General features: G+C 31.0%; 1 protein-coding gene and 2 long non-coding RNA genes across 14 annotated transcripts in view; 2 read left to right on the forward strand and 1 right to left on the reverse strand.

Moving 5' to 3' along the window:
* The window catches only part of LOC123688953 (disks large 1 tumor suppressor protein), a 742,726-nt gene that overhangs the window by 713,148 nt on the left and 6,449 nt on the right, over nt 1-23,129 (forward strand). For 10 of the 12 annotated variants that reach the window (XM_045627719.1, XM_045627722.1, XM_045627715.1 and 7 more), the window contains 5 exons: nt 12,039-12,193; nt 15,671-15,920; nt 17,318-17,420; nt 17,558-17,605; nt 22,974-23,015. In XM_045627719.1, the coding sequence (XP_045483675.1) occupies nt 12,039-12,193; nt 15,671-15,920; nt 17,318-17,420; nt 17,558-17,605; nt 22,974-23,015 (598 nt within the window). The remainder of the gene's footprint in view (nt 1-12,038; nt 12,194-15,670; nt 15,921-17,317; nt 17,421-17,557; nt 17,606-22,973; nt 23,016-23,129) is intronic. The other 2 variants (XM_045627716.1, XM_045627720.1) reach the window with 1 other exon arrangement.
* Nucleotides 686-2,503, reverse strand: LOC123688974. The gene is made up of 2 exons (XR_006750138.1): nt 1,177-2,503; nt 686-957 (listed from the first exon to the last, which is right to left on the reverse strand). It is a non-coding gene; the product is annotated as an uncharacterized LOC123688974 (long non-coding RNA).
* On the forward strand, nt 5,364-6,589 carry LOC123688973. The gene is made up of 2 exons (XR_006750137.1): nt 5,364-5,803; nt 6,002-6,589. It is a non-coding gene; the product is annotated as an uncharacterized LOC123688973 (long non-coding RNA).

Below are 23,129 nucleotides of genomic sequence, written 5' to 3' on the forward strand. Positions count from 1 at the left end.
TGATAGCCACTTCTTCAGTGATCACCTTCTGATCTTGTAATTGCATAAATTGCACTCATCTTCAGTAACTCTGGCCATGTAAATAATATTCTCACTAATTAATGTAATTCAATTTAAAAAAAAGTTCGAATACTATTATTAAATTTCAATTTATTTCATTATTCATCAAGTTGAAATGTTTTTTCATGAAATTGCTCTCAGCACTCAAGTTAACTAGAATTCTAGAAAAGTTAAGGGTTTACCGATTGCAGTTTTCATTTTATCCAATTTGGAAGAAATTGGAAAATTCTAAAATTGGCACATATTTCATTCATATCTTGGTTAGAATCAAATTAAGGAATATGGTGTAATGTTATTTCCTTCAGCCTCAATATAAAATGGATCAATCAGAGACTACCTTTTTCCAAATAAAATAGGTTTTATAAGATTTCTGTGCCGTCAACTATTTATCCAGCAAATAATGTTAAATAAATTAAATAACTAGTTCTTATTGAAGGATAAATGAATATTGATTGAATGAAGAGTAAGCTTTATGTTTTTTTTTTATTAATTGATAATATTATTTAGTTCAATATACCAGTAGTTAAATTAATCGATTAAACTGTATAAGTCTTGTGATAAAATACATATAGTGAAAAATATTGGTTGATTGCATATAGGAATGTTTAAATCAAACAACAAGAAATATATTAAATTATTTACTTCAACTAAAATTCCATACAAAATATAGATTACATATTTACAAACGGTATTTACAAGATGAGATTTCCTCAATAATTTCAGAAAATAAAATTTATCATAAATTACGTCATAGTGACAACACTTCTGCAGAAAGGACATGTGTTTTTCTGATTAAACCAATCAGAGAAGCATTTAAAATGAAACTCATGCTTACAATCCGTTGTCAGTACTATGCCACTCAAATTATCCATACATATTCCACAATTATTTTCAATCCTGAAAAAAAAAATCATTATTAGATCACTTGGTATATAGATTGACTCTGGACATATTTACAATTGAGAATTTGATTTATTTTTCAAAAACATTATTTTTACAATTCTCATTCATTATAAAGAAAGAAAAATTTCAAGTACTTAAATTATATCCAAATCAAAAGGAAATGAAAATATGTCGATAACGAAATATAAGATTCGATCATAAATGAATATTTACCTGATTTTGTCACCATCTCGGTATTCAATTTTCAATACTGTCTTCCGTTCTGATTTTTCTTCTGATCTAACATTTTCGCCTTCATCAGAAAAGAAGAATTCTTTCATTAAAAAATCGTAGATCAATAATCCTCCGGATATACCAGCTAACACAGCTAACTCCAACATTTTCAAATTTTATTATTGGCTTGTAAACTGTACAATCAGTACAACCACACAATTACCTCTTTTATGTTCAACTGATCAAATAACTTCAGGTAAGCTTTTGAATACCTCTCTGCAGTGTCCAGAATCTGGGGGCTCCAGGACCACCCCCTCTCCCACGAACCGTTACCCCCACCCTAAAGAAAATCTAACCAATCTCGTGATTAGTTTTAAACAGGGATCTGCGCAACTCAAAACGTCAAAATGTATGCGACTCAAGACAACCATAAACATTATTTTTTCTCTATGGACATAACCTGATTATGTCACATTGTGTGTTTGTGTTTAGTTTTTTAGAAAATTCTAAATTGAAATATGGATTTAGAATATTCAGATCATGAATTATCGATCAATGATTGTTTATAATAATAATTTTATTTTATATATTTATTATTATTATTATTATTATTTTGACTGTGGCACCACAAAAGCACAGAACATTTTACTAGAAAACTGAAATTCTTGATTTCTCTATCATTACCGTCGAAATTTTGCAATGTTGCCAAACATATATCCCGTTTAGCTTAACATCCGCAATTAGCAAATCGGTAGATATTATAAAAATCGGTTAATACTAAACATTAATTATGGAAACAATTTTTATTTTTTGAGGGATGGAACTGGCCTTATCTCTCAAAAGCTAAACGAATTTTTGACTACCTCCTCTTTATATTGAAATTCCTCTCCGGAGAATATTGTGTAGCTTCAAACACAGCCACCTCTGCAGAAACAAATACAGAGAATTTTTCTTCTTATTCTTCATCTTTATCACTTCTACTAAAATAATGACCTCGACCTAATTTCGATATTTGAATAAATGCACATCAGTTTCAAAGTAAGAAAAAGAAAATTAATATCCAATTCTATGTTTATTAGAATTTAAATAAACATATACCTATGTATCTACATGTAGGTGAAAGTGTTTATTCTTTCATTATATATAGGTATATAGATATATATGATTTAGGATAGAATAGTTCATTTGAAGGATTGAAATCAATTGAACAACGAACAGTGATTGGTTTATTTCGTGAATTTTTAGTGAAAATAGGAAAATGGTGGAATTTACTTACTCAACACGAACGGATTTGATTTATATAAACGATCCCATGTTTTCAACAAACACAAAAATGAATTATAGAACTAAAACGGAGATCTGGTGAGTAACCACTTCAATTGAGTTTCATTTCACTGGTATATTCCATTACATCGAATGTGATATCAAATAAATGATATCAATTGAATACATTTAAAATACATGTATAATAAATAAATATAAAGAATACAAAAAATAAATGAATTAAATATTGAACTGAAATTATCTAAAATCAATTTTAACCAAGCTTTATAACAATCTTTTTTCAGCACCGATGATAAATGTTCAATTTGTCTCGATCCTTTAGATGATATAATATTGACAACATCTTGTAAGCATGACTTTCATTACACATGTATTAAACATTGGACCAGAGAGAGAAAAACCTGTCCGCACTGTAGAAGTATTATTGCGAAGTGAATGTTTGGAAATTAAACTCAAGAGATTTCCTGAATATTATATATATAAAAATAATTTATTTTATTTTTGTTTTTATTTATGGTTGTATATTTTTTTGTGAATATATAACATAATTTTGGATGTAATGAATAATGTATAAATATACAAATAATATCTTTTATGTGAATAAATAACTAAAAGCTATATGTTGTTGTTATTATGATAATATTATGTTATGGATATTTTCTGTGATTTGAGATCCAAAAGACAGGTTGAGTTTTGTAAGGGTATAGATGATAAGTTAAAAATCAATTTCACCCGATGAATATGTTTCATTTTGTTTATTGATAACATTTTTTTTGACAAATAAATAGAATCGAAACCTTTGGAAAAATCATTCAAGCCTTGCCTCTAGGCTGTTGGCTGTAACAAATCACTTCCCCACGCGGTATCTAATATACCGGGTGTTAAAAAACAACGTTCCAATATTTTGGGAGCTAATTCTAGACCTCAAAATAAGTAAAACATTTCATATTAACATGGATCCGCGATTGAGCCGTTTTGAAGATCTCAGCGATATTCAATTTTCAAATGATTAACTACTAGCTTAACCAAATACGATAAATTACAGGAGATATTTGAGTTATTTTTGACTTCTAGTGTTTTGCAGAAGATATCAATGCAGGAATACAATTGCGGTAAAAAAAAATGGGACAGTTTAGTTTTTTAGAATCAACATTCATAAGACAAATTCAAGCTGCTAGAATTAGACAAATATCTGCAATGAGAGTTGTACCATTTTTTATTGAATAGCTTGGATTAGATTCGAGCTATCAAAAAAAAAAACTTAAAAATCTGAAAAACAGAAAACTTGAAAATTCTAAGTATGGTGAGTTATAAGTCTTCATTATTGGAAAATAACATATAATAAATATCAATACATGTGAAAAATTATAATGAATATCTTGACGTGGGATTCGAAATTAGAATCTCTAATCTGGATAAAATTATCAAAAATTTGATATTGCATTGTTGAGGTTCTTTCAGTTGTATTTTATCGATTAGAAATGAAAGGTCTATTCGGCTTCATGAAAACTATTGTTCTTTTTATGGATCTTCTTCATTTACTGGCTGTGTATTTGAATATGGATTCTGATAAAACCTCTTTTACTCATATTAGAGAAGTAAAGAATGAAAGAAATTATGTAATCAACAAAATCATTCAATAATCATTAATAGTTATTCAAAAAAATTATTTCCTGAATGAATATTGTTGCATGAAAAGATTGTTCAAGGAATTTTGTTTTCACAAAACAATAAAAAAAATATTTTTTATTGTTTTGTGTATTGTTTTGAGGTACGAAACGGTCCCATCAAAAACCTTGAAGCCCATAACGGCCTCCCCCCCAAAATTTATGGCTAGGACCGCCCTTGTAATGAACCGGTCTTTACCAAGAGGAGGAATTGGCCCTGAGTATAATTTTATTTCAACTGACGGTCATAGATGCCGACACAGAACAGATGAATGCATAGAACGTTATACATAAGTATGAATGAAATGGTCTTAGTATTACATAAATAATTGCTTCTTTATCATTCCTTTTTAATGTAGTCCATTTTAATGTAACCTTGTAACTTTGTGAATATTCTCTTAATAGAACGAATCCATGCATACATTTGTGCTACAAAACCACCCACTTTCCCTATTCAAATTCCTGATGGGGTTGCAACCCTTTCCAGGGTTCGTTGTTGAGTTATTGAGGAATTATTATTATTTCAAATGAGACACCCTGTATATAAATTATTTCCATAATAATAATAATCCTTTATATGATCCTTCATATTCAAACCACATAGGTGTAGATTATTTCAAAATAATAGCAATAAATCTACACAACAATTTACATTTTCATTGAAGTTCACTGAAATCCTTATCATCCAAAAACTCATTGATGGAATAATAACATTTTTTAATAAAAACATCTCAACTGATTTCTTTTGAATATTTTATCGAAGTGAAGCGACATAAGCATAAGTCCCCGAAACGTTAACATCGAAAAACAGGAAACAATGACAACGAACCAAGTCCATCAGACGAAGAAGAATAATGCCAATTCTGTGTTCTTTTTGAACCGGAAGATTGGTTTATAATGATATTGTATAAAAGGTTAAATAGTTGCTAAATGAACAGTGTTTGGTTTGGTTCACGTTTACTGAAATTTCAGTGAAAATCGAAAAAATGGCTGCATATAATATATTTCAGACAGAATATTTAATTATTGTTGTGATCGACAAAGATTTCAAGAATAATACAAAAATTGAACATATAACGGAGATGGAGATCAGGTAAATAACCACTTCAATTAAATTTTATTTCAACTTAATTTCAGTTCACTGTTATATTCATATCATCCTTGTGTGCTCAGTCTAAAGAAAATATATATAAATGCCTTCTAGCATTTGTTGACATTGCTACATAATTTTTTTTAACAAATACGTATAATGTACTACGTTGCCATTCTGAGGAAGAAGTAAACTTACCTCCGTTCTGTGGCAAAGATGTTTTGCGAATATTCTGTAGATTTGTCAACACCGTTCTGTTGTTATTCTTTGCACCTTCATTTTGCTTTCACGTTTGTAATCGGCGTTATTTTATACAAGTTAGTGAATTTTAAGTTCCATAGTGTAAATTTCAAGCATGAAAAACTCTCTCGCACGTGTACGAAACACATCGTGGCACAACTTATACCGGCGGCCTCAAAGATGGTATTTATAATTATCAATTATTATCAAGCAAATATATACAAATATATCAAGAATAATAGTTGGTTTATGCACCATTCCTAAGAACCAATAACTTTTTAGTTATTGGTATATAAAGTAGTTCGAGCACTAACAAGGGAGTGCATAAAAGCCACTGAATTCTAAGGTAGAGTTTTACTCTATTCTCATTTTACAAGTGTTTTAAAGATAATAATTATCGACTTTAATGTGTATCTAATAATAATAGACTTTTAGATTTTTTATATTTATTCAATAATTAAATGCAAGGAATGAATTCAATTAAAAGTGAACTGAACTTGTTCAATATCAATAATAACCAAGCTTTCTAATAATTTTCTTTCAGCCCTGAAGATCAATGTTCAATATGCCTCGATCCTTTAACAGAAGTAATATTGACAACGCCTTGTAACCATAGATTCCATTATCGATGTATCAAACGCTGGATCAGGCGGAGCAGAACCTGCCCGTATTGTAGGGCAATTATTGCGAGGAGATCACAAGAAGGTGTAGATGTCAGAGGAAGAGGTCTTGTCATTGTGACGTTATCCTTTCATTACAGCCATAGCAGTTGATGCCACCAAAAATTCATGAGAAAAGAATTTCCATATGTTTCCTTAATATTATATATTGCTTGTGCATACAATTTATTTTGTTATGTAAATAATATTATCATATCGTATGATATAATAGTGTATAAATTATATTTTCCTATTTTAATTTGTAAAGAATATTTTATATGTCGATGAATAACTAAAACCATAATTACATTTTTATCAATATAACGTTATGGATATTTTCTGGGATTTATAAAATGTTTCAGATTCAAAAATATACAAATTTTTGAATAAAAACTTAATCTGACCCGATGAAAGATGTTGGAAGGATTTTAATGCCGGTAATATTTTTTTTTATGAATAAATTATTTTTTCTTTTGAGTAGTATTATTACATCCTTCACTGCCATGGAAAATTCGTTCGAAAATATTTTGAATGGTCAATCCATTCGAATTCATAAGTACATAATTGATATAGAACTAGATCTATCTGGAGAAGAGTACCAAAAATAAATTTAAAAATATGGAAAACAAAAAAAACTAAGAATTTCAAACTATATTCAGTTATTACCTATCTTTTTCATTGCAAAAAAATATATACTAAATATCAATAGGTACATGTGTATAATTACAATGAATATCTTGAGGTGGGATTCAAAAATTGAATATCAAATTGCAATTCGACTATTCGGAATTATGGAAAAAATTGCCCTTGTTAGGATTGTTCAATAGATAGGAATTTTAAAGTACATTAATTTCCGAAAAAAATATGTTTTCAAATATAAGAAATGAGCTCAAATACAATGTCAGAAGAAAATGTAATCCTATTTTTTTATGTATTGAATTGTTATTACATGCTTGATGAGATGTTCAGTATGGTGAAACGGTTTTCATAATATAGTAGTCTAATTTCGTGCAAACTGAGTTAACTTTTTATCTAATGATAAATTAATAATTACAAAAGAAAACAGTTGAATAAATAATAATCGACCTCTATCTCAGTTCAGTTCAGTAACTAATTTTATTTCACAATAACAACTTAAAAAGAACTTAACCAAACAAACAAAATTTCTAATTCTTTAACTATCAAATTAACTAGTAGAGGACAGTAATTAAGATAAGTGATTTTAAATTGAATATATACATATATCCAGCTACGACACAGAAAGAGTAATTTTGAATAGTATTCAACTTTAATGGGGGATGGCTGAATTTTGTAGTTTCAACTACCTAATGAACTGTATCATCGTTTATGACCGTAAAACCAAATGAAATATGTAATTTGTTTTCAAACGTACAATAAAAACGTCATATTTTGACTAAGAGGATTATCACAAAGTTCTACTCTTCCTACGCCGAAGGTAAAACTGTTTTTGATGTGAGAATGGTTTCAAACGATAAGGTTCAACTTTAACATTACAAATCGGTCCTTGAATTCAGTTCTGTGTGTGGATAAAGCCCGAATAGATAAAACGTAGAAACTAGAAATTTTCAAGGTTTAGGAAAATCCGAATTTACTATACAGGGTGTATGACGGTCGATGGTACGTTAGACGTTTATGGAGAACGGAAAGCAAGAATTCATTGAAAATTTGGCTTCTTAGACAACTGCTCTTTCAATTTAATATATTTTCAGTGCTGCGGTGCAATATATCAAACACTGAAATATTCTTTTCTTGAATTTTCTTTTTATAGTGAAAACCTTTCCATAACAATAATTTAGGAAAATATTTACTTTTATTTGAGATCCTTCAATTAACGGCAATTAAATTAAAGAAAAAATTTTAAAAATTCAATTAAAGATTTGTGCTGACGTTCGGAGAAGGCCAATTGAAATAAGAAATAAAACGTTCGCTTTTGCTGTTATTCGCAGATTGAGATTTTATGATTGCAAAACATGGACATGATTAGGTATAATTGTTACGATATAATAATAAGCCTTTACCTTCCAACAGATGAAATTAACAGAAAAGTATTACTCAAAAATAACAACATAACATTGAGAACAAGAAATTATCAAAAACATCGATATCATGATTGGAACGCACGTAATTTTTCACATGTATGAATATTCAGTATCCATTATTTTGCGATAAAAAAGGTAAAAAATAACTAACCATAATTTGAAATTAAGAGATTTTTGTTCTCAAGTTTTTTTTTGTTGGTAGCTCTATACCGAACTATTCAATAAATAATCTAGCTCTATATCAATTATAAATTGGAATGGATTGATCATTCAAAATATTGTTGTACGAATTTTCCAGAGCAGTGAAGAAGTAAATATCCTACTCATAAAAAATATTTCACAAACGTTCAAAACGCTTCAAACATCTTTCATTAGGTCAAATTAATTGTTACTCAACAATTTTTAAATATCATCATCTGCCCCCAAAGACTCCACCTCTGTCTTTTTGAATCTGAAACATTTTATCAATCCCAGAAAATATCCATAACCTAATATTGATTAATAGTATATTCTAAAACAAGTTGCAGAATGGGCTCCTATTTCAACACGAATGCGAAATTGTTGTTGGAATTGCCTTCTCCAACGAGTATTGGACGATATTTTCTCTATTTCAAGTTTTGTGAAGTATTGTCGAAATTCAATGAAAAATTCAGATTATACATTCTAGTGACATTTGTATTGTATCTCAGCAGTTGGTTTGACTGTTACGAAAATTGACAGATTACGGAATTTGAATATGAATCGTACGTTTCGAATTTTGAAATAATTTATTGTCACGCATTAAATTCGTGCATTATTTCTGCCGAAATCGATTTAACACCAACAGAATCAAGAGAAATTGCGAATAATGTTGCAAATCATTTCACTTAATCCAAATTATATCATATTGACAATTGATGTGTGTTGAATTTTGACAGGATTGGAAGTTTGTGTAGACAATCACAAAACCAAAAAAACCAAAAATTAAAATTGAAACATTACAGCACTCTTATGAGAACTGTAATGAACTCGTTACGATATTGAAATAGAGAATGAACTTTATTGACAAACCCCAAAAGTTACCTTTAAACAATAATGGAACGTTCCCTTTCAGCCTACCGAATAGAAGGCTTTTCCGATTTATTATAGTGAATAATAGCAGTGAGTGATTATAACTCACGTTGTTTGTTATAAGATACTATTAATTGCTCAAAAGCAGTTGAATAATGAATATATAATTCAATAGGAGAAGATAAAATAACATTCTTTTAGTTATTTATTTACATAAAAATATCATTTTTACATTATTTATTTACACGAGAATATTATTTATACAATTAAATTATTTATTTACACGAGAATATTATTTATACAATGTTATAAATAAGATATAATAATATCAAGTAATATTATGTACCTAGAAATATATCACAGGAAATTGTATGTATTGGCAATATATAATAATGAGGAAATCTCTGAAGTCCAGTATCTAAATGTACCGACTGGTAAATTCATGACTGAGAATTGGCATATGTAAACATGCAGGCACACCTCTGGTAATGATTTTCCTACACTCTGGGCACGTTCTGCTCCGCTTGGTCCAGTTTTTGATACATCCGTAATGGTATTTATGGTTACAAACTGTTATTAATATTAGGTCTGTTAAAGAATCGAGGCAAATTGAACATTTATCTTCAGGGCTGAAAGAATAAGAAAAATTAGTTTTTATTGAATTCAGATAAATTCTGTTCACTATATGAATATATTTTTCGCAAATAAAGATATAATGACAAAAAACATAAACCTCTTTTATTATTAGGTACACATTAGAGTTAATAATTATAATTTTTAAAACACTCTCAAAGAGCAAAACTTATAGAACCCTAAAAAACTCTTCTGACATTGCTATTGAACTCAAATTTGAGATGAATTCACAACAGAATTAAATGAATTTAACAGTGAACTGAAATTGAGTTGAAATATGATTTACTTGAAGTAGATATTTACCTGACATCACACTCAGTCACAGGTGCAATTTTTGTGTTACCCTTAAAATTATCGTCGTATGTATTAATAATATGATACGTGTTAGATCTCGCCATTTTTGTATTTTTACTGAGATTTCACGAAACGTAAACCAATCTGAACACTGTTCTTGCTTAACTCTGCTCAACTGTTTCACTATGATCCACACCTACGCTACACGATTTAACATAGAAAACATAGAAATGGACATCATTTTTCTTCTTCTTACTTTGAAACAGATGGACTTGGTTGGTTGTCATTGATTTTCTGTGTTGAGCTGTTTACGTTTATTAGTCTATGTTGCTTCGCTTTGATAATGGAAATAATGTATATTTTTGAAGATATGAACTCGCTCTGTTTTTTATTGGTACTGAAAATAGCTGTTTAGCCGAAAACTTTTCACCGAATGATCTTAATAAATATTTTAAGTATTAACCGTTTCTTTTTTGCTCTATTTATCAAGAAATATTCAGTTTCTTTTATTTACCATTATTGTTTTTTATTTTTATTTGTGTAAATATCATATTAAGTCCTATAGGTATCTCTCTACAGAATTTGCATATTCTTTTATGATGCTGCGGTAAAAAAATTGAAAGAAATCCTCCACTCTTCTATTCTTAAAAACGATTCGAAATACAAAAATTAGGGATATTTATTAGTGCTTAGAAATAAATCTAAACATTTTACATTCGGACATTTGTGAACATTTTCTATATTTTTACTAGTTATTTAAAAAAATATATATTTAGTCAGGCAACAAGTGCGTAGAGTGAGTTTTTATTAACGAATGAAGAAATAATCTTTATCTACTTCTATTGAATCATATATTCATTTTTCAACTGCTTTTGAGCAATTAATAGTATCTATTAACAAACAGCGCAGCGTGAGTCATTATACCTATAGTTTTTCGTGCATTTGGAAGGCGTTTTCAAAAATTGGATTTTCACCAACTTTTTGTTGAATATTTTATATGTTGTAGAGAAAATAATTCATGACTTTCAGCACCGTATAAATCAGAAATTAAGTCAACAAAGCAATGTAAGTCCTGTTATTATGCGAATATATCGAATATACTTCAAAAACTTGCTACATGAATTTTAAAACTGTGATTAATATAAAATAAAGCTATTATTATGTGAAAATATATAGTTCAGATGTTGAAAATAAACTTTTCTTCATTCATTTTAAGAAGGCATGAATATATGAACTAACATATTACATATTAGATAATTTAGGTTAATGAAATTTCTTTAAGAAATTATTGCAAAATGATGTAATCGAAATATAATTCTTTATCATCTCAAAAATATTTTCTAATCCAATGTAATTATTTAAGGAGATTATATGCATGACTAGAGCTACAAAGACATTTTTCATGTCATGTCACCTATTCAATTACAAGATAAGCAGGTAATAACCATGGCCGTAAATTTTTCAAATTGAATGGGACACCTCCTATTTTATTCCATATTCAAAGGTATCTTCTTAATACATACGTTCATTTGGTATACATTTTTATCCTGAGTAGTTCCCGAGTAATTTGCCTTTTCTCGGAAACAATAACTGACGAAGGTCATTAAGAAATTGTGTATTTTCCGCCTTGAACGCCTCAAAACATATTTCAGACTACACAGGTCAAGAGAGTCTGAATGGATTGGCGCTAATGTCAATTCACAGGTAAATAAATATTGAAAACAAGGTAATCGATTTATTTGCCTCAAAAAAAATTCAAAAGGCTCAATATCATTTCGGGCTATGGATCAGACTATACCGGGTGATTTTTTTCAAGTTGAATCAGTCAAAAATTCAAAAACATTCGTCATTTTTGAACATTCTTTATCAATAATTTCTTTTTCAGGGCACAAGTCAAACTGTAACGATAGTAGTACAATATCGACCTGAAGAATACAACCGTTTTGAAGCTAAAATCCATGACTTGAAACAGCAAATAGCTCATCCTGTAACTGGTGGTACCTTACTCAGAACATCACAAAAAAGATCTCTCTATGTCAGGTGAGAACAAATATTTTTATCTAAACAATATATTAAAGGGTTTTCGCTATTGCCGGCCGTGAAGGGGCATACGACGACCCAAAAGGGCTTTAGTTTTCCAAACTATATTTCCAACATTTTCACCATTTAAGCTTTTCTTCTTCAAATAATGAAGTTACCTAAGTGAACAAAATGATTTATATTGATGAGAGAATAATCTCATTGAACTGCATAACAATACCTATTTGTGAATGTTAGATGATTCATTATTTACATGCACCCTTTAATGGAGGATTAAAGTTTTACCTGCAACTTGGTGTCAATGGCATAACCTACTGGAGACAATTGTCTTGAGAAGTGTCAAAAATAATACACAGTGTTGCCATTATAACTACCTACTTGGAATTATATCATTCATATTGGAAAACCCTTTATCTTTAGCATGATGGCTTATAGTCCTGAAACTAAAAGTATGTTCGATATTTGATCTCAATATTTCAAAAACTGTGAGAGTTATGAAAAAAATAAAAAATGTTGAAACTTCAACCCTCTCTACGTCAGTAACTATGGGTTTTGCGAAGCGATTTTGAAACATCGTGTTTAATAATGAAAAAACAATATCGCATGAAAATTCTGCTGCTATAGGAACGTGAATCAAATTCACCCAACCCCTTCTAGCAATAATTCATTACCATAATGATAAATTAGATTAATTCGACATCCTAATATATTACATTGTTCGGAAGTGACTTGTTAGTTCTGAGTAATTAATTGGCATAACGAAAATTTACGGCGAACTTCGTTAATGAAAAGCTGTTAGGGAAATTGGAGGTTTTCAGCAGCAAACAGAATTAGGCTCAGCAAACACTTCATTCCTCTTTGATAAAAAAGTATTCTTTTTCATCAAATTAGGCTTATAGATTATTGCGTCAAAATTTCGTATCCTGGAAATCGCTTTTAACCATTGATGTCGATGAAGCGTCTGAATAACACTAATCAAGCCATTGCTTTACTTGCACAGTATTTTTGTTTATCAAAAAACAGTTTTCCCACTCGAAACTAGTTTTTATCCATTTTTCAAACAACAACAAATATTGCTTCACTTAACCTTCAATATCACGATCCAAACTCAACTCTATGTCTCGAAACATTGATTCGTATCTTTTGAAGCATGGTACTAACGAGATAAAAAGTCAATGTCAATGGTTCCGTCTGTGCTCCAGGTCCTATATAGACTGAGAAAATTTTTGACAGAATACTCAGAAATTCGAATCGAACAATTTTGAAAAGAAAATGAAAAGGCTCTTGTAAAATAAGGTCTCACTCGACCCCTATTCCCTGGGGGCTATCGCGCCCCCCTCATAGAGGATTAAATAATAAAGACTCGAAACTGCGGCAATATATGCCCCAAAATGCAAGAAAAGAATTATCGACTTTGTAAAAAGATCAAATGAATAATGTTTTGGGTATAAAGTCACTTAACGATCTTATTGAGTTCTTTATTAAATTTAACCTAGCTTTCGGTCATTAACATGGCCATCTTCAGGGCACTGGAATTGTGAATTTTACCATTTTTGAGATTTTAATTGTATGACCAAGAAGTTTTATTAAAAGGTGACTCTCATTTATTATGTTTCTGCCTTATTTTTCATTGTTAGGTTCAGATTAATTGTGAGTTCAGATTTAGATAACTAATGAGTTTTTTTATATTCTTTCGTAATGTAAAAATTGTTTCCAGGGGCCTGAAGATGGCCATGTAAATGACCGAAAGCTAGGCAAAATTTAATAAAGAACTTAATAAGATCGTTAAGTGACTTTATACCCAATACATTATTCATTTGAATATATGCCCCTTTATGAACATAAACGTACCTGAGTAAATGACACAAATCCCTATAATGTCGAGGGTGACTCCTTTCATTGGAACATCCTGTATGCCATAATTTATTGTTTTCTTCGTTTCCTCAAATTGAATTGGAATAATGGGTTTGAGACTTGGGGACAGGGCAAATTAAACAAATCCCTATTGAATTTTTGACGTTTATATCCCAAGTTTGGATCTTTTTCGAGATTTTATCATTTATAAATAATAGCTTTGACATAAACATTACAAACAATATAATTTAGGTGGTGATTCTTTGTAAAATATAGGGTGGGTCTCTTATACAAAGTTCTTTTGAGCCCCCCTTCTTATTTACAGCTCCCTGAAGATGACCCCCGAAAAGTAATTTTTAATTTTTTTCTTAAAACCCGAGAAACTTACGAAAAGGAAATCAAGCTGACAATATATGCGAGCAAGAAGGCATTCAAAAACATTTTTGGTGGTGTTCGTTTCCAAGGGGTATAAAAAGCCACCCCTTCATATAGTTTCGCATTAACTTCCTCTATATTCCTATTTTACAATAGAAAAATTAATTATAATTTTGGATCAATTCTTAACAAATTAGGTCCCTTGTAATTTTTGCTAAAATTCACGGTTTTTGAGAAGAAAAAATTTATCAACAGATGATACGCCTGAGTTGTGGGGGCTGGAATTATTTTCGACCTTAAATTTATTCAATAGGCGGATATCGAAACGATATTTCTATTGAGTACTGGTACAAATATAAAATAAATGTAACAAAAAAAAACATCGCCATCTTTAGGGGGCTGTAACTAAGCATGGGGGGGCTTGAAAAAAAAAGGTTAATATGAAACACTGCCCCCAAAATTTCTTCGCAACTATTCATATACACCCTGTGTAAAATATGGTGTTATAAGAACGAAACTATAAGATAGAATATATTATACAATCATTAAAATATTCCATAGAAGCAGCCATACGCGTCAGATCAGGAGGAAATATTATTAAAATAGAATCCATTTCAAAAGAAAATTCAAATTTGCGAACCATGCGATTTAATAATTTTTCGTCTTGACGAATCTGGCTGCTTCTATGAAATATTTTAATGTTTGAATAATATATTTCATCTTATAGTTTCGATCTTAATATAATATATTTTATATTGCTAGGGTGAATACTTGTATACTATTGTATTGTTTGTAATGTTTATGTCAAACGACAAAGCTAAAATATACATGAATAAATGTTTCAGTCCAAACTAGGGATCGAAAAGTTAGCAATTCAATAAGAATTTGTTTGATTTCCCAAGCCACAAAACCCATATTATCGACATACTGTATATCAGAACAAATAACATAATTAAGTTGAAAGGTAATCAAAACTATATGGAGATCTTCATGTATATCCTCATCGGTAAATACTTAGAGCTGAAAATCAAAAAAATTAAGTAGGAAGCAAAAAAATATGTTCGATCCAGATTCATTAGATCCCAAAAATTCGAAGAAAAAACCTTTTTTTAAAAATGTTAGTAACAGACATCTTCTGAGCATGATGCTTGAATGGTGGTGGAATAGTGCTCATGCACAATTTTCAGGAAATGCTCATGGTATTTTTTTAATGTTGAATTTTGTATTGAAGAATGAATTTTTCTTCAGGGCCTTGTTCGACTATGACCCAATCAAAGATGATGGCCTTCCTAGTCGAGGCTTGGCCTTCCAATATGGCGATATACTTCATGTTACCAACGCAAGCGACGACGAATGGTGGCAAGCAAGACGGGTACTTAACGATGGAGATGAACAGGGTATGGGCATCGTGCCCTCGAAGAGAAGGTGGGAAAGGAAACAGAGAGCTAGGGATAGGTCTGTCAAATTCCAAGGACACCAACCTAGTATTGCCGACAAGGTAAGTTTCCTTTTGAAATTGTATAATCGAGCAAAATTACAGATCAGATGTGTCTCTCATATACCTACATTTGAAGTTGTGTGGAAAGTTCAAGTTTTATTTTTGTCGACCTTTCGTTCTGCAAAGATTGAGGAAGGTTCTCATCGATACACTTAATTTGCTCGTATGTATATTGCAATAGTCTGGACCTGGTCACTTTCAAAATTCAATTGAACTTTCTGATCTTGCTTTTTATTTGGGTCAGGTGAAAGGACTTTATTTATTACTTCAATTGGAATGTGGTGTGGATCACTATGTGATTGGCAATGAGATCGAACAAGTTGAACAAATTGAATGGCATTCATGCTCAAATATGTTTTCTTTCGTTGCAATTTCATTTTGAAAGACGACATTTAGTTTTTTTCCTTAGTATATATCAGAAAAGGCTATTATTTTGAATAACTGAAATTTGAACGAAATAGGTTCAAGAATATTTATTTTTTAACTGATATTATTATGCTTATTGAGTTTGGTATTCAGACTTTATAGTAGGAAAAAATTCAACTGCTGAATTATAATTATAATAACTCAATATGCAAAATATACTAGATATGTGAAATCCATTTTTGACAAAGTTGTCAATCAGCAAGTATTAACTGATCTTCAATACATGTTGATGGATGAATTTTTATCAATTTCGCATCGAATAGACTATAAAGGTATAAAAAATATTGTCCTTTCTACTGACTTTCTCGCAGAGTCGGTTTTCCAAAAACGATATAAGACAACAAAAATTTTGAATAAAAAAAGCTCTAAAACCTGGAATAGTTGAAACCTATCATCACGTGATGAGAAACGATCTGGAAGGGGTGAACTTACGATGAGTTGAAAATGTCCAAGTAAAATATTGCTAAATAAACCTCACTGAAAAATATTTAGCCTATACTGATCAAGCAATCCAAATTCAGAGATCTTTGTTTCTCAATAAGCGAGACACCATAAAAATGTTTGATCAATGTTTGTCCTCATCCAACTACCGACGGTGAATGACACTAAATAATTTTTATCGCTATGTGCAATCCCCAACCGCAAAAAAAACATTGTCGAGCTTGCACGAACGAAATTCGTTCATGAAAAAGTTGATGAATCCCCGTTTATCTCAAGCCAGTGTTATTTATCTGGTCCGCAACAACGCGCAGTTTTATTTAGAACCAACATTCACGAAAACTTAATAATAGCCCACTTGGAAAAGCGGCCCGATCATTCATAACCAATCTTTGCGTTTTGCTTCAGCCACAGAATGGTTCGAAACAAAAATGTGAGGAACAAACTGCCCCATAAGATCTATTGGATGAGTTTTCCCCATCATGCGAAAGTAAGTTACTGCCGCTTCGAAATTAATGTTCCTCTTCTTTCAGCAATCAACTTTAGATAGGAAAAAAAAGAACTTCTCCTTCAGCAGGAAGTTTCCGTTTATGAAAAGCAAAGATGACAAGTCGGAAGACGGTTCTGACCAAGAACGTAAGTATTCATTCGATTCTTCGAAAATATCCTACATGTCGTACTCTCTCTATCTCTCTTTCTTACTGTACCTTTTTGTGTTTCACCTTTCATTTCATTTTGGTTTTTGTTTTTCATTTTTTATGTTTTCCCTTCAGTGGCCAATGATCCACAGCTAGCTAACGATCGTGAAAAAAGTTCCTCAAGTAAGTAAACTATTTTTGCTTTCAGTTTCATTCAGGCTTGTTTTGTTTTTTTCTGCGTGTGTTTGTTTTGGTTTTATCTCTGCTTTTTTCCGCTTTTTTTCTATTAATCAGAAACTGAAAGAGGTACGAGGAACAAGGAAGATGCTGATGTGTTTGAGAAGATTTATCGATGGAAGTTTTGATCGATCTATTATGATATTCATCAATGGATAACATACTTTGATGCTAGTACTCAGCTGGCACCTTCTAAACACCAAGAATATTATAGCAAAATATCAAAGCTCAAATAAAATTGATGTTCACGCAAGCTTTTTCAAAAAGTCATAAAATCATAAATTATATAGTATGGTTTACTTTTACTCATTACTATTATTTACCGAAATAAACTTCATTATTATTATCATTATTAGTATGAAATTATTTGTCATAATGAATCACCTAAGTAATGAAAATTTCATGAAAACCAAAATAATTTTTAATGATATTATTAAGTGCTTGGATTTTGAATTATGAATCTTAGTAATTATCAACAAGTCTTTTAAGAATTTAAACTTTCCGGTATTTCAGACAATGAAAGTTTTTCACAGATAAAGCATCCTTATTTTCCAATTCCGGAACAATATATTCAAATTATCTACAATGATAATTTCTCTTATTCCCCTCATCTTAATTATTCTTTCTCGGAAACTCAATGAGAAAATCATGTTCTCAAACTTTTTGGATGCTTGAACTAAACTTACTATTTTCATTCGAAATCGGTAATATCTTCAAACAGAGATTAACTCTTCTCATTTTCGAAATTAGGAATTGTAATTGCTTTATGAACTTTTGCATGTAGCTCACTTTTGATTGTATCTCACATTTGAAAATTTAAAATATTTTAAAATGACCGGAATGATTAATTCAACCCTTAAGATATTAACGAAAAAGTGTCTGTAGAAATTGAATAATTAAAGAACTCTTTCCAAATTGTAGAATACCGTATAAGCGAACTTTCACGTCAATTTGGTGTATGGTTAAATATTCCGCCAGATGGTAAATTTTGTCATACAGGATGGATAGGACAACTTCTTTCATGAATAAAATTCCTATGAACATATGTCCTAATAAACTTCGTTTTCGAGATACAGGGGTTGAAGTTTGAAAACAAAAACAGTTTTTCACATATAACTCTAGTATTATTACATTCATTGTTTTAATTTTAAGGTATTGAAGTCTTGATAATGTAATATTTCGAATTAGTGCTATCTGCCAAAATCATCCAGTGGCGTAGATATAGGGGTGCGATGATTCTTTTCTTGAAGAAAATCTACACTACTGTCCCTTTTTCAAAAGAATTGTTTCATTTCGAAAATCAACAGGGCTTCAAAATGGTCTCCTGAATTTTTTTCATAGAATGAACCATTTTTGAGATAATCGAGTACAAAGCAAACACTATCCAACATCTGTAAAAATTAATTTTTCACTCGAACGATAAAAAATTTTATGAATATTTTTTGTTAAAAAAATTGTATGAATAAATTTTATGAATATTTTTTATTGTTTAAGTGTCTGATGAATTTCCATGAATGAAACATTTTTTTCTAAAACAAGATAGTGGTGTAGATTTTCAATAAGAAAAGGATCATCCCACCGCTGTATCAATGCTACTGGATAATTTTGGCAGGAGCCACCTACCTTATTCGAAACAGTATATTATCAAAACTTCAATATCTAAAAATTAACACAATGTTATGTAATAATACTAGAGTTATAAGTAAAAGACTGATTTTTTCGAGATACCGGGTTTGAAGTTTGAGAAAAAGTCAGTTTATTACTTATAACTCTAGTATTATTACTTTATATTGTCTTAAGTTTTAGATAGACGAAGCTTGTTAGGATATATGTTTACAGAAATTTTCTTTCATGATAAGAGTTGTTCTATCCGACGCCAAAATTATTTCACTAAAATCTGGACCACCCTGTGTAATATTGAAAATGGAAATAATAGAGAGACGATAAACATGGAATTGAAGAAATTCGGCATGTTGAATAATTAACTCCTGTTACTTCTATGACAGAATTTTGATGGAAATAATGCATCAAAGTTTAATAAATTTTTTTCAATTTCAATTGAAATAATAATAAACATGTGGTGAAAAAATAAATAATTTTTGCTATCCATTAAATACCAGAATGAATAAACCTATTCAGGCTTGTCGAATATCACGTATAATTACGTATATCCCAACAGCAGCAGGATTTTCATCATTATTGCAAATTCAGTGGCGTAGAAAATAAAGCAAACAAAAACGCGTTCGCGGGTACCTCGATTAATACCGAAATTTAATATTTGCCGGGCCAACATTTTTGCGAACTCTTCGACGCTTTCGATTGGTTCGGAACCCGTTCTATTTACAGTGCACAGTTCGAAGGCCAGCTGTTGATAATTAAGCACAGAATAAAACATAAGCATGTGACATATTCAATGATCAGAGCGGCACGTATGATTTGTGATGTGCTGCGCGTGAATTCGATATAGTGAATTTATCATGAGATCGATTTTTATTGGACGAACGGACGATTTGCCGTTTTGATGCATGGAAATCACGTTACCAGCGTATGGAAAAGCGCTTCAACGTGTTAGAATTGATTAAATCGCTCGAGAGTTCTGCTGTCCCCGATGTAATTCTCTATAATTAATTCATTTCAATTGCAAATTATGGTTATTAATCGACGAGTGGTAACTGCATTAGACACAAAGTTATGACGCCGTATTTTGTTCGATTTTTTTGAATAAATCGTTTTCAAATTGAAATCGTTCAAAGAAAAAAATTTCACAGTTTATGCCGTCTTAACGGTTTTCCAGTAACAGGTTTCATTTTGATATTGAAAAAAACGAATATATTCGAAGAGATATCAAGGGATGCTCATTTCATTGTAAAGGGTGTTTTTTTTTAGAGCTATCAAACTTTAAATTGCAATAAAACAACGATGGATTAATCGATTGACATGAATTTTATTTATCCGCAAGATAATCTTGTGGCATTACCTACATTTTAAATATGATTTCTGGCATATGACCGCCACGGCTTCCTCGGATGTAGTCCAATCTGGACGTCCAATGTTCGTTGACTTTTCACAACACGGCGAATGTTGTCTTCCAAATGGTCAAGGGTTTGTGGCTTATCCGCATAGACCAATAACTTTACATAGCCCCACAGAAAGTAGTCTATTCACAATTCACAGGTCCAAAACGTGAAATCAGGCGGTCACCAAACGTGTGTTTCAATAAATCGATTGTGGCACGAGTTGTGTGACATGTTGCGCCATCTTGTTGGAACCACAGCTCCTGGACATCATGTTTGTTCAATTCAGGAATGAAAAAGTTAGTAATCATGGCTCTATACCGATCACCATTTACTGTAACGTTCTGGCCATCATCGTTTTTGAAGAAGTACGGACCAATGATTCCACCAGCCCATAAAGCGCACCAAACAGTCAATTTTTCTGGATTTAACGGTGTTTCTACATACACTCGAGGATTAGCTTCACTCCAAATGCGGCAGTTTTGTTTGTTGACGTAGCCATTCAACCAGAAGTGCGCTTCATCGCTAATGGACGTAGTGCGCAGTACGTATTCCGCACAGAACCATTATTTTCGAAATAAAATTGCACTATTTGCAAGCGTTGTTCAGGCGTGAGTCTATTCATGATGAATTGCCAAACCAAACTGAGAAGAAATCACTTCACAGCTGTTAAATCAGTCGCCATCTTGAACAGCAATGCCAACTTAAAGTTATATACCTCGAAACAAACACCCTATATAGAGGAAGGTAAGCCATTAACGATGAAAAACGATATCAGCCAAAGGGTTATGAAATGTAGCGTATTCTTCATAGCTTACTTAATTTCAAAACTATATATTGCTCATACTGTGAGAAATATTATTTCTCACGGCACTTTGCCCACACCATGCTTTTTAGACCAATGAAATTGGGCTATTCAAATTTTGCAGTTAGAGGAAAAGTATAGTGTGCAACATAACATGTGGAGAAAGTCTTTTTTCTCACTCGTGAGTTAAACTTTCCCCACTTGTTGCACAATAGGTACACTATTTCATGAAATTTTTCACGTCTTATTCGACAATTCACGAATTCCATCATTATGGTATTAAATCGATTTTGGAGCATCCGCATTATCGTTCACGTGGCCCAAAATAGAAGTCTAACGGTGTCAAATAACAAGATATTGTGGCCAATTGTAATCACCTCTTCAACAATTAACACAACGAAAACTTTTCTTGCAAAATTGTGATTGTTTTGTATGGCACTTAGCGCCGTCTTGTTGAAAATAGATGCGCTCCACATCAAAATACGGTACCTATAATGCCGTTTATGGAATGCATAATCCCAAGATCGACGAGAAATGAATTTTCGTCAACACTACGAGCTACAGCAGCACTATTTTCAGTTGTCCTTGAGCGACGCAAACGATTCCGATTTTTTACATCACTAAAATGTCCCAACAGTTAAAATTTTCCCACCACTTTCACTATTTCCGACCGAGCAGGTGCTTCACTACTACCCAAAAGTGCTTCAGTTCAGCGAACAAAATATTCACCATTTTAACAATTTCATTGCGTTTTTGTAGCGTGTGTTGTCCGATTTTTAGTAATGGCGTAGTTGTGACTCGTCAAATGTCAAAAGAGAACAGCTTCAAAAGTGACAGTTGCCCAGATAAAGAGCTATTCAAATTGAAACCTCTTATTGGAAAACCTTTTTTTAACAAGTTGTCTAACGTATGTCCAAAAAGAAAGGGGAACAAAATGTAAATAAATTATTTTTGACTTTGGTATACCGGCAATCTCACGGCCAAAGGTTCGATTCCGAATATGTTGAATACTTCGTTAATTTTATTCTATCAACAGCTCGAAAAACTGAAACTTAGTAGCTTGTCTCAAAATAATGACATTAAGTATTTTCCCTTTCGTCATTATTGACATTTATTCAACAATTAGAAAAGTACATTACATGAGCTACAACACTTGCTATATAGCCATAAAGCCAAAATAGAATGGAGTGCTATCGTTAAACCAGTTTAAGTTACTGGAGCTTGGCTAAATCTGGTATAGGGAATTGAAACTATAAACGCAACTAAGCTAGCCATACTATATATTATCAGCTACTATTGCATCTAAACTGCTAATAATTCTATGAGTTAAAGTAATCAAGACGTATTTATGTAATTGAGTTGTCTTTCATTTCATTAACACTCATTTTCTCTAACACAAATCACAATTTTCCTTTACTAATAATGCTTGGTTTGGTTTTGGTGTGAACATTTCTTATTTTACTCAATATAATAATGAAACAATTCTTTTTCTCAGCTTTCATGTTGTGCTACACCCAGGAGGATGCCAACGCAGAAGGTAAAGTTTATTTCCATTATTCCTTATGTCAAATTAAATACATAATATATATTCAATTTACTTATTATTAATATTTAAGAGCGATGTGATATTTAAGTTTACTACATAAATTTT

The sequence above is a fragment of the Harmonia axyridis genome, chromosome 1, assembly GCF_914767665.1.
Source record: "Harmonia axyridis chromosome 1, icHarAxyr1.1, whole genome shotgun sequence".
Lineage (NCBI taxonomy): Eukaryota > Metazoa > Arthropoda > Insecta > Coleoptera > Coccinellidae > Harmonia > Harmonia axyridis.